Source organism: Polistes fuscatus, unplaced genomic scaffold (assembly GCF_010416935.1).
Source record: "Polistes fuscatus isolate 324 unplaced genomic scaffold, CU_Pfus_HIC Scaffold3, whole genome shotgun sequence".
Classification (NCBI taxonomy): Eukaryota; Metazoa; Arthropoda; class Insecta; order Hymenoptera; family Vespidae; genus Polistes; species Polistes fuscatus.
The window spans coordinates 918,686-932,188 of record NW_025113107.1 but is presented as its reverse complement, the minus strand read 5'-3'; the positions used below and the strand labels follow the sequence as shown (position 1 = coordinate 932,188).

General features: G+C 34.1%; 1 protein-coding gene across 3 annotated transcripts in view; it reads left to right on the top strand.

Moving 5' to 3' along the window:
* LOC122520209 (dual specificity tyrosine-phosphorylation-regulated kinase mbk-2-like) overlaps positions 1-9,221 on the top strand; it is a 95,595-nt gene extending 86,374 nt beyond the window's left edge. For 2 of the 3 annotated variants that reach the window (XM_043640254.1, XM_043640253.1), the window contains 8 exons: positions 6,115-6,211; positions 6,386-6,602; positions 6,698-6,796; positions 6,889-7,047; positions 7,129-7,267; positions 7,472-7,787; positions 8,038-8,167; positions 8,439-9,221. In XM_043640254.1, the coding sequence (XP_043496189.1) occupies positions 6,115-6,211; positions 6,386-6,602; positions 6,698-6,796; positions 6,889-7,047; positions 7,129-7,267; positions 7,472-7,787; positions 8,038-8,167; positions 8,439-8,988 (1,707 nt within the window). In that variant the 3' untranslated portion in view covers positions 8,989-9,221. The remainder of the gene's footprint in view (positions 1-6,114; positions 6,212-6,385; positions 6,603-6,697; positions 6,797-6,888; positions 7,048-7,128; positions 7,268-7,471; positions 7,788-8,037; positions 8,168-8,438) is intronic. The other variant, XM_043640255.1, reaches the window with a different exon arrangement.
* The last annotated feature ends 4,282 nt before the right edge of the window (positions 9,222-13,503 follow it).

Sequence of the window (13,503 nt, the reverse complement as noted above, 5' to 3'; positions counted from 1 at the left end):
GAAAATTATTTTATGTTCTTCGTAAAGAGATCAATTTATTGATGATAAATTTAAAGGTAAAGAAATGTCGCTTAGAATTCATGAGACTCGAAACTTTTATAGATAAACAAAAGTTATTCTCATTCTCACATGAATTCGTTCATTAATTCATAAGTTTTATGATCAAATAAAAAATATCGTTAATAGAACTAAACGATGAAATTATATATTATTACAAAGAGTTACATTATTAATTGACCGAATAATTAATGAATTTATTAACAATCTTTTTCACACCCTTTTTCCAATGACAATTTCTAACGTTAGGAAAACGAAAAAGAATTTTTAAAATTCAATCTTGTGTGTGTTTATTCGAGCGTTGAATTTTATCCTAGTCGCGTGCGTAGGGTGTTTCGCAGGTTAACAAGCTCTCGTTATCTCCCGTCAGGTGTGTTGAGGTTTTCTAACGTGCTTCCGAGGAAAAAAGAACGACGACTCCCACGCGATTTCTCAAAAGTGTTATACGCGTAATATAACTTGCTTGACACTTTGAAATCGATACGCATACATATATACATAGTTACATATACGTGAGGGCGGGCGGACGGGCGTTGAATCAATCTAACACTTTTCTAACATTAGACTATAGGCAAGCAAGAGGCCATTAGAAAGGACCATATGCGTGGTTGCAACGTGGTGGAGATGTCACAAGGTAAACCGCATACATAACTTGAATGCAAGGAATGATTCTACGTAATGCGTCGAATAGAGGATTATTTTTCTTTTCTTTTTATTTTTTTTTTGTCGTAGAATCGATAAGTTCTAGAATCGAAAGCAGACGGTTGTGTTTACCTGGACGTCATTTTTCTTCGATATAGATAATTATCTTTACTTTCGCTTCGAGTCTTCCTTTAACAATATAACGCAGCTGTTTTAATAATAATAAACTTTTCCTTATTTTTCACTTTTTAAACTTTGAAAAGCATTTTGTGCACCACGCGAGTAACTCGTATTCAATTTAAATTCTCTCTCTCTCTCTCACGTATACTTTGAAATATTTCTTAACTTTTTCGATCGATCCTGATAATATGGATAAAAACTGTTAATATTTATTATCTGAAGAGATAATATCTCTCTAATAGCAATATATGCGCTTCTTACTTTCTTTTGAAATTCAATTGGAAAATAATTTGTAAGAGAATATCGTTAAGTTAGTCGTAGTTTCTAGTTTCTTTTATTCATTAAGCAAACACAATATAAGTTAAAAGTTCAGGAAGTGCTTGAACGTAATAGCGCGAAGGTAGAACATGTATAAAAGAAATTATTAAAAGATCTTCCTTAAGAGAATTAGAAAATAAGTGCACTTTTCAGGATAGAAAAATTTCACAGGGCGAACGGTAGTTTCTTAGGAACCACTTTATTTCGTAGTCCGTACGATATATTTTCCCCGTATAAAAGAGAAACTTTTAGCATAATGTGACACCGTGTATAAAATATCATATATATGTGTATGCATACATTGCTTAGGAACAACGTTGAGTACTCGTTGTACGCTAGAATGCACGCGTCCGTCCTTGGAGAAAGAAGTACACAAGTTACGATCGTTTTCCCACTCTTTCTATATTATTATTATTATTATTATTATAACTATTCTTTTGTAAAACGAAGGTACGTATACATATGCATATGAGGAGTATACATCGTACGTGTTAGTACGAATAAGTAGAATTCGACACGCAACGGATAAAAGAAAGAAAGAATAAATAAAAAAAAAAGAAAAAAGATAATTCGCGAATAGACCAAGCCTAGTTTTCCTTTTCCCGAACGAAAGCGAAACGCAAGTGTATACGCGTCGAATGTTTTAGAAAGTGTAACCACAAACTTAAGATCTAAATTTATGATTGTTAAGAATGCTTCGTTGAGCGAGAAACGAGATTTAGATTTGAAAATAAAGATTCTTATAATGTATTAATTTGTTATTTACTAAAAAAGAAATTTCTAACATAAAAGCAAGAAACCATTCCGATGATGATGATGATGATGATGATGAGCCATTAACGAGATTTAAAAACTATCGTTTTTCCTTCGATCAATTAATATCCAAGAAAAGAGAATTTTTAGCTTGAGGCAGGCAAGAAAACAACAGCTGCTGCTGCACCAAACAGAAAACGGGTCCCAAGCGTTAGCCTAATCAACGTCGATGAAAGAGACTCGTTTATGATCTCGTGTCTCAGGATTTTCGTGTTCCAAGGCTCGGATAGACGTACCTCGTGTACATTCATACAGGTTTACACTACATATATATATTATATATTCGAATTCGTTATGCGAGTTGCCTTGGCTCATTCTTTCGTTCGTATATACCCTTACATATGTATATGTGTCTCTCTGTGTGTGTGTGTGTCTTTGTGTGTGTGTGTGTAAGAGTGCGTTTGTGATGCTCGCAAAAGAGGTTCCATCGCGTGCTGCTCGTCGTTATTTATGAGCGCGTTAAACGCGTTCAACAATGTCGCTTGGTCAGGGTGCTTCGTGAAAGGGGAAAAGAGGGGGGTGGCGGAGGTGACTGGTCTCGAACGAAGAAGAAGAAGAAAAAAAGAGATGAAGGAATCCCTCTCTCCACTCCGTTCGGTGCTGCACACACTGCAGTTGCAAGTAAACTACGTAATCCTCGTAACTCGCTCTCGATATTATTATTTTTCTTTTCCACGTTTATCCCTACATTCTTTTCATCTTTTTCCTTTCTTTCTTTCTTTCATTTTCTTTTCCTTTCATTTCATTTTTACTTTATTATTACACAGTTCCTCTTTTTGGTGCAAATTTTTATGGATAAAAGTGCTATTCACGAGATATACGATGGATGGTCGATCATAATTTTTCATTACTTACCCACTACTACTAAAGAGTATCTCAAGTTTCTGAAAGTACTATTCTAAATCTTCGTTTTCTTTTTTTTATTTTTCTTATATTCTCCCACTTCTGTTGTCCTTCATATAATATATTATGTCATTTTGGTTAGATCGTAAGTTTTTTTTTTCGAATGACAAACGTTTGTTCCCCCCCCCACCCCTAATAACCAGTTATTGCTCGTTGATATTCAGTTAATATTTGAGATTAAAAAGAAATTGATTCTTTTTTGTTTTTGTTTTCTTATTCAATCCTTTTTCTCTTTTTTCTTTTTCTTCGGGAAGAAAAGGACGCGTTCGATCGTGACTCGTGAGAATACTCGTTTATTATATCTTTGACCCCTTGATAGAAATTTATGCCAACATTCGTCTGGCCTTAATTGTCTTTAACCCCAATCAATTGGCGCCAACCTCGGTAGTTGACGGTTTCTTAGTCTCTGATGTGTGAGACAAACATCTGCGACGACGAAAAAGAAAACCGAAAAAAAAAAAAGAAAGAAAAAGAAAGCGAGTTCCCCTATCCACTTCGATAATATCTACAAAATTTGACGATAAAGATCTAATTGTAAAGTAAGAAGAAGAACCTTTTTACGTTGGACCGCTTGTTAAAACGTGAAAGATAATGAGTCGTTATTACTCGATCATAGATAAAGTCTCTATTTATATGTAAAAAAAAAAATTAAATTTCCAACTTCTCTGTAAAATACTCTCTCAACTGTTTCAACAAACATAAATCTCTCTCTCTCTCTCTTTCTCTATCTTTCTTATATTTTCCTTTTACACAATAAAAAAAAAATATTTTCAAGCGTACGTTAAACTTTCTCGCACGAACGAAATTTATAATCTGGTTTGATATTTTATGACCCTCGTAAAGAATGATTCAAAGCTTTTAAATTGAAAGAAGAAGCCTACTTAATACTTGGTGTGTACCACTTTGAATCCAACCAACGCAAATATCATGCCCGTAGATAGACACCATTCCATACTTGCTCGATAATTATGACACAGTGAACGTCATCTATTAGCAATATATCTTCTATTTCTTTTTTTTTTTTTTTTCGTTTTTTAATCTAGTATTATTAGCCTAATAATAAGCAACGTAATTACAGACTTCTCTAGCCTTATGTTAAGCTTATGTACTATACAAATGCGTTGGCTTTTGTCGAAGGCTTCAAAATAATGTCGCATTGATTGATGCGTTCCCAATCATAATTATCTAGAATATCTCTGATATGTTACGTATCGTAGAAACACGATACGTTTAAAATATTTATATAATAATTATATTTATTCAAATAAAATCCATTAGTTTATTCATTCGAGAATGAAAAAAATATATAAAAAAAGAAAGGTAGATAGAAAAGAAAAGAAAGAGAGAAAGAGTGAATAATAGTATTAGAAAGATAGTAAAATAAGAGAATAATAGAAGTAGTAATAGAGAATAATAGTATTAGAAGTAATAATATAAATAATATTAATAGATAGTAATGGAGAATAATAGCATTAGAAGAGAGAGAGAGAGAAAGAGAAATAATAGTATTAGAAAAAAATCACATGACTCGTAACTTAAACAGAATACTACCTATATATTTATATAGTCATTTTTATTACTACCCTAATTATTGAAACATAAAAAAGCTTTCTTCCGTGAGGTATAAATATTAATATCGTTTGACAAAATATACGAGTTTATAAGTAATCCTGTCAGACAAATATCTTTCTTCTCTCTCTCTCTCTCTCTTTCCCTCTAACGTGTATACGTGTAATTTCAAAGAACAACGAAAAGGGTACGCAGTTTAATTATCATTCAAATAACGTTCCTGTGTGTGCCCAACGATGCCGGACTGTCGGTGACTACCCTTTTCCTTGCTTGCTTACTTGCTTCTCTTCTCTATGAAAAAAAAAAAAAATTAAATATATAAAAAGAAAAGAAGAAAAAGAAGGTGAAGGTGGTGGTGTAATCTAAGGAACATTTTATATCGTTTTAAAAAGTAAAAATATAATCGAGAGAACTTCGCGTCCGTCTTCGTGTCATTAAACTCTTTCGGAAAAAAGGGGAAGAAAAATGACGACGACGATGATGATGATGATGACGACAAAGAAAAAGAGGAAGAAGAAGAATAAAAGGGTCGGTCATCCAGTCCGGGCAGATGTCCGCCTTCTTCGATCCGTCCCACTTTCTCAAATGCAACTCTACTTTCGAGAAACTCCGACGAATCTTTTCGAAGTAACTTTTTCCTCTTATCATTTATTGCCTTTCGCGTGATTTACGTTTACTCGCCAGACACACAGTGGCTTCTGTTTAAAATATATCCTATACGTTTTGTTTCCGCTTTCGAATGTTTATGATGCATACATATGCATCATTGATATATATACTTCAATATTGAAATGTTTCGTTTATTGAAATTTTGCGATGATCATTGGATAAGATTAAATATATGCCAATTTTATTCATCAAATAAAGAATTACTTTAACGAAAATCTATTCTACTCGAACGAGACACTTCAGAGTCAATCTAGGAAACATCAGTTATTGCAATGATATCAGAATTGGATACGAAGGATTTACGATCTTTCAAGCGGATGAAACGTTAAGGGCCTAAACTTCTTTCGAGAGATTAACGTTGACCCTTCAGCTGAAATTTATCGTGGCCAACAAATACACGCGAGCTCTTTCAACCCTCTTTCTCTTTTTCTATCTTCTTCCCTTTCTTCCCCCACTTTCCCTCGAGAAACTCGGTGATTGTAAAATACTGCACCGAAAACGTTGGTTCCATTACTCTTGAGGGTAAATAAATCTGAAAGTCACACTGCCGGTGCTCGAAGCCGAAAGGTTTTTTTGGTCGAGATAACATTAATATAACTTTTTCTTCTTTTTGTTTTTTAACAAATCCCTTCGTATAAAAAACCTTTTACAAGCATTCGAATAAATCTTATATTTAATCGTACTATTCTTTCTTCCTCAAGTCATTATTATTTCATTGACGCTAAAATAAAAATCTTTGACAAAGGTATACCTCTGGAATTAACAACAGTCGATGCAATTCGTTCGTTCGTTCGTTCGTTCGTCGAATGATTAGGCTTTTACGCATTTTAATCTGGTTATTTGCAGAGAAAGTAACGGCAGCTTTCTTATATACCCAAGAGCAGTCGCCTGTTTTATTTTCGCTCGAGCAAACATAGCGGTGCATTTAATTAACGACGGTACGTTTATGTTTCTCTGTTTCAGAAACCGTCGTTCTTCAATACGAAACCCACGCGGGTGGATAAATCGAACGCCAAGAATGCTAACAATTCAACCAGCAACAACATTCATGAAGTTTATCGTACGTAAATAATTTCCTCCCTCCTCCCCATTAGTATTTAATTAAACAATTCGATAAACGAATAATTCATTTTTATTCTTTTTTGTTTTTTTTCGCATTCGTTTAATTTAAAAGTATTGAAAGTGAAAGTTACTTAATGTTTCTTGTTTTTTCCTTTTGATTCCAACAAATCAGCCGGCAAGTTGCCCATGACACCTCAGGAAGCTCTGAAGTATTATGGATACCGACTTCCGGAATTCGAACGCGCTGAAATAGAAAAATATTCTGAAATTTGGTATTTGGGTTTGTCGGCGAATAAAATTCACGGTGAGGAAGGTGCATCCCAAAACGGCGGTTACGACGATGAAAACGGTAGCTACAACAAAGTCCTGCATGATCACATTTCTTATAGGTAACGTAAAATTTGTTGGTCTCGATAATTTTCGATGTATACAAAAAAATCTTTCGATTCGTTGATATAAACACTTTTTTTTAATTATTATGCAGATACGAGATATTAGAAGTTATTGGAAAGGGTAGTTTTGGCCAAGTGATTCGAGTATTCGATCATAAGACAGGTCAACATATTGCAATCAAGATCATCAGGTATTTAGTATGCTCACATTCTTATTCAAACTATGCATTTGTCCTTGTTTATTCTATTATTACTAACCCATACGTACATATATTTTCTGTAGAAACAAAAAGAGATTCCATCATCAAGCACTGATCGAAGTTAGAATCTTGGAACATCTGAAAAAGAAGGATCTGGATGCCGACGCATCGCACAATGTGATACACATGTTAGAATATTTTTATTTCAGGAACCATTTGTGCATCAGTTTCGAGTTAATGAGGTTAATATGCGACAACGATAAATCTAATTCCATTTAAAATGTCGAGATACGAAATTGAATCTAATTTTTGTATTTTTACAGTTTGAACCTGTACGAGCTAATCAAAAAGAACAATTACCAAGGATTCACCCTAAGCCTAGTACGACGATTCGCCAATTGTCTGATAAATTGTCTTAGACTGCTTTATCGAGAAAATATCATTCACTGTGATTTAAAGCCGGTAATTATTTTCTTCTAGCACATATTAGTAATATAAATAATTTTTTCAGAACAGTGTGTTTGCGTTAATACTTTACGAATATTCGCATTAGCCCAAAATGATTTAAAAACGAGTGAAATTAATTGTTTACAGATTAACGTAATTTAGAAACAAGTTGATTGTTCACAGGAGAACGCATTTTTGAAAGAAAATAATTGTTCACAGGAGAACGTACTTTTAAAACAACGAGGTAGCAGTTCCCTCAAAGTGATAGACTTTGGCTCTTCCTGCTACAGCCATCAACGTGTATATACGTACATTCAATCGAGGTTTTATAGAAGTCCAGAGGTGATTCTCGGTCTTCCCTACGGCAAAGCGATCGATATGTGGAGCTTTGGCTGTATTTTGGCTGAACTTTATACGGGATATCCTTTGTTTCCTGGTGAGGACGAGATAGAACAGCTCGCGTGCATCATGGAAGTACTAGGACTTCCTCCAGAACACATCATCAATCACGCTTCGCGTCGCAGACTCTTTTTCGGTAAATATCAAACCTGTCTTTTCGAGTTTTTTTTTTTTGTCAAATTTTCATTCTCTCGTGTCAAGTGGAAACCGATACAAAATTCGGATAAAAAGTTCAACTTTAAAAAAAAAAACAAGAACGAGCGTGGGTGCATGACATGCAATTGATGAAAGAGAAAAAAAAATAAAAGCAAGAACGAGCGTGTGGGTGCGTGGGTTTGGTGCAATTGATGGAAAAAAGAGAAAAAAAAAATTTGCTTATATTACAGATCAAAAAGGTGTTCCACGATACGTTGCAAATAGCAAAGGGAAAAAGAGATGGGCTGGCAGTAAAAATCTAGCAATGGTTCTTCGATGTACCGATACACAATTCGTCGACTTCGTTAGCAGATGTCTCGAGTAAGTTGTACAAAGTTCGTAGCGTTAAATTGGATTTATACTATCTATATATATATACGTTTCCTAACTCGTGTTCTACACAACCGATAATCTAATGAAAAAATAGTTTAAATTTAGAATGATACCATAGAAAATACTTGAAGTATATTACATTAACTTTTCAATGATATTTTGTGGTAATAGTAACGATTTGTCGCGTTGATGATTAAAAATAGAATAATAATTAAAGGAACGTAAAAAAAAACGTTTGTTTCTTTTGATAAAATCTTAGGTGGGATCCGAAAAAGCGCATGACTCCCGAAGAAGCGGTACGTCACGAGTGGCTGAGTTCTTCATTGGTTAACGCCAGTTCCTCCTCGTCGTCGTCGTCGTCGACGATGACGTCGTCAACAACGGTGAACGCGAACAACGGTAACAACGGTAACAACAGCAACGCTACTACGGCAGCGGTAGTCGAAACGACTCAATCATCTCACGCGCAAACTGTAACACGTCTGACGGTTAGCGAATCGTTGCAGTTACCTTCAAACATGGAATACGCTCCCTACAGTCTTCTCGCTCTCTACCTCAAGCACGATAAACACATGAAGAGGGTCGGCGGGTCGGAGAACTCTAAGAGCGGGGGTGCCGCGACTACGGACAATTCCAAGAGTAGCAGCAGTCTTGTCGTTAAGAGCAAATTAAATGGTAGCGCAAGTAGTCATGCATTGGCAAGTAGCGCTCAAACAACGACGTCCAGGCACGCCTCGACCGGTGACATTGTCTCTAGCCTGGACCCGAATCTCGACGACTCCGGAACGTTCCTACCACCGATATTGTGAAGTCGAGTTTACGCTAGCCACTTTTAAACGTCGTGTCTACTCCGTTTCGAGTTCGTTCTCTGCGTTATATTCCTCTCTTTCTTAGATCGAACGATTGAGGGATCGATCTTGTTGTGTTGTTGATCGATACCTGCTGCCAGATTTATTTTCTTAGCTTCTATCAGCTGTGTATTTTTTTTGGATCTAAGAAAAGCAACATTCTGGATAGCGTACACGGAATAATAATAGAAGGATGAAGAAGAAGAAGAAGAAGAAGAAGAAGCTTTATTGATATATAATAATCGAGTAGAATGTTACTCAATAGAGTGTTGTAGTACTTTTGTGCAAGCTAATGAAGAAATCGATTGAAAAAGCCCAGGTCAATTTATAAAGAGTTGTTGTTCATTCTAAAAAGTAGAGTTTTTAGCGACTCAGAGATCTCATTAAAGCGCCTAAAACAGCGCGTTAATCAACTAAATCATGAGCAATCGATAACGAGAGGAAAGTATTTTTTTTTTCTCGATTTTAAGAGGCAGGTACACTTTCCAATTTTCTAAGAGCAATATAGAGGAAAAATATGAATCGTTTTCGATAAAATCAAACGTTGCCGTATAGAAATGTTAGGAATGTGAATACGCGGTGAGAGCGAAGGGACAGCACATGATGCGATTAGAAATGGCTGGCCCGTGTATACGCTTGACACGTTCTCGATGCCAAAAGGGCTTAGAAGATATTATCGATTTAATTCTCAGCCCCTTCCCCAACCCAACCCAACCCCCACTCCACTTCCCCTAATATCGAGCTATACGAGGTTGAGATCGAGATCGAGATCGCACGTCCAAACTTTTGATTTGGTTGATCGTAACGGAATACATGGGATATGTCCGTTATTAGAATCGTCGCTTGCAAAACATGGTTGAAACTTTTAAATTCAAATGGCGTAAAGTTTGTCACTCGAGTATCAAAATTGTGTTTTCTCTTTTTTAACGAAACAAAAGCCGTGTTAAACTCCCCTCGTCCGCTTAATGTATTTATTTAACGGCAAATTTTTGACGTGTCAAAATATCGAATGAGATTTCTCACAGAAATCGCATCATCCGTCGTGGTAGTAAATCATTATGATCGTGAAAAAATTATTCCGTGTGTGATCAATGTTTTGTTCTCGAAGATGTATAACATAAAATGAGAGAGAATGGTTTCGTCGATGATCATCGCGCGACAATCATTGACAAAACAATTACAATAGAATCTGAATGTCGCGCTAATCGATAATCTTAACGAGATATAATTATTACTGTTTCCTTTTAAGCGACCGCAATGGGCGAGCTTAAAAAAAAAAATAATATTCTATTATAATTTAAAGATATCGTCCGTGTAGTGTGTCGAATGGATTTTTTTGTTCATTACTTATAGTAGATAATTGTTTACGACGGTGACAAAAAAAAAGATAAAAAGGAGGGATAAAGAAAAGCGTTAATCAACGTGTTTCAAAAAATGTCGCTCCTTTTTATTTTTTCTTTCAATTATTTTTTTTTTGTCGTCACGTTGAGAGAAGATCTGAGAGATATTTTCTCGCGGCCATCAAAACGGCTGAGAAAAAAATCTTGATCAATAATAATAATAATGAGAATTTGCAAGGAGGAACCCTTAAAAAAGAACAAGAAAAAGAAAAAGAAAAAGAAAAAGAAAAATAAAAAAAGAAACGAAGTGTGCCCCAGTTTCGCGAGGCCTGTGTAGTCTTATTGTGATATTAAACTACCACTGTCTTATTTAGATCTCTGGTATTAAGAAATAATAACGATCGTTAATAATTTCATTACTATTAATCACTAATGTTTTCTTTCTAATGAGTACTGCAAAAACAAAATATCGCTACAAGATTATAATTACATGATTAATGTGTGAAAGGGAGAGAGAAAAAAGAGAGAAAGAGAGAGAGAAAGAGAGAGAGAAAGAGAGAGAGAAAGAAAGAGAAAGAAAGAGAGAGAGAGAGAGAGAGAGAGAGAGAGAAAAAGAGAGAGAGAGGTGTGTGAACATTAATGAAGATTTTAATATTATCTTGTAGGATTGTACAGCTTTTAATTAAGTCTGCGATATTATATTCCTGAATAGCATGCGATTTGCTTGCGTAATTGACTACGTAAAATGCCAATTTCACTAAAAATTTTCACATCATATGAATTCGTCTTTATATATCGATAATGCTTCTTTTTTTTTATTATTATTATTGTTATTATAATGATTATTATGATTATTATTATTATTATTATACTATTATTATGATTATAATTATTATTATCATCATCATCACTACTATCCTTACTTTTATTACAATTAATATTAATATTATATATGTATTATTACTATTATTATATTATTATCATCATTGCTCGTACGATTACGATATTATCAGTCACACATTAATTACACCAATATCTTTATGTAAAAAGCGATATATATATATATATATATCACCACTTTTCATAGATCGTACTTTAATTCACCGAGATTATTCATCATCGACATCCAACTTCTTCAAATGTTAGCGCAAAAATCAATGAAAAATATCCAGGAAACACTCGTCTTTTAAGAACGCGGAATGAATTTTTACAGAAGGTGATTTGAATCTGGTCTAATTTACACGTCGTTTAGATGATGCGCCAATTTTAATGAAATTCGTAGAATCACGAAAGATCGTAGTATATATATCCGAGCTTAATATTTACCGTTATAATTCGCAACGAAAAATATTTGGTCAGTTCAATCGAGACTTGAACGAATCGAAAATTTCATTAATAATTTCTCTTCCTTGTATCTTTTATTAGTATCTCTTTTCCATTTAATTTGATCGTTTAGATTTTAATTAATACGAAAATTTATCAATCATCTCGTTCAATCGTCCACGTATCCACTTTCATAATTCATACAGATATATTAGTCGGACCAATTATACCCGTTTTAGTCCAATTTAAAAGGCTTATAGAAAATAATAAGCTTCGTCAAATATCAGCACGCTAGGAAAACAGTCCATACGATATATATTTGGTTTGCCAATTATCAATCAGCTTCCCCTTTTACCTTCCTAAAACCCCTTTATTGGCTTCAAAGAGGGGATGTATTAGACGTTAATGAGTGATCAATTCGCGTAATATCCTTTCTCGACTGAGATCATTAGTTTATTAAATTCTCGTGGACCACCATCTATCTTGTTCGAGTGTCCATTTGAATGAGAAGAGACAAAAAATAGATAAGTAAGTGATCGTAACAATAAAAACTCGCGTACGGTTTAAACGTAAAACAACAAAAAGTACTTGCGACAAGACTGACCGATTGTATACAATTTCATCCAACAATCAAATTAGTGTCGTTCTCTCATCGCGTATTTATACATAACATATACATATACATACATACATACATACATATAACCAACACACGACGCGTTCGCGAATCTTCTAGGACTTTTAAATCGTGTTTCTTCGGATCACCAATTAGAAGAATCAAGTTTAGCTTATTACGATTATTATCCCGTGTCGTTTTTGTTGGTCATTTTTTGTTGTTGCCCCGATTAAGGCTAATTCTTTTCTTTATTCGTAATTAAATTTCATATCAACGACACAAGGAATTTTTTTTCTTTTCTTTTTTTTTTGCAAACACTTATCGCGTATCTAAATGTCTTTTCGAAAATAGCCGCGTTCGTCGAAAAAATTGAAAAAAATTAGAATAATCTATTTCTTTTTGTATAGAAGAAAAATAAATTGTAAACGTCGATGATATACCGGGAATATTAATATACTTACATATTCGGGAAGAGAAACAACAACAACAAAATTGTCGGACATTGTTTATCGTGTTGCTGTCTATTATAACGCCTAATTAAGATTCTATGTTCTTTCTATCTAATTAAATTCTATCGCAGCGTTCTTCAATTTGTCGTTCGCGAAATATCTAAACAAGGAAAGGGAAGAAAAAGGGGAAGAAAAATAAAGAAATAATGAATATCATCTTTTCGCGAAATGGGGTTCGATGAACTTGAACGAAGAGAGGGAGGAGGAGTTGTAAGTTTAACGTTCGTAGTAATTATATAAGAAGAAAATCGAGAGAAAAAAAAAGAAACTGAGTATAATATACAGTAAAGGAGATATCAAACTGTGTATAAAATAACGTTTTAGTAATATGTGTGAATAAACGGGTGCCTGAAAGTAGAATGTGTGATGTGTGTTAGTGTGTGTGCATGAGAAAGAAAGAATACAGAAGACCGAAAGAAAGAGAGAAAGAAAGGAAGAGAGAGAGAGAGAGAGAGAGAGAGAAAGGGAAAGAAAAAGAAAAAGATTAAAAGAATGAATCATATTTACGCGTACGTGTATATATAATATATATCCATAGATATATATTATACACATACTTGTGCACGTATTTACTTTGCATATACATATTATATACGAGTATGTATTAAGAGAAATCACGCAAACAAAAAAAAACGAGTTAAATATAGTAATTAACATAGAAATAATAGTGCATTAAGTAATATAACAA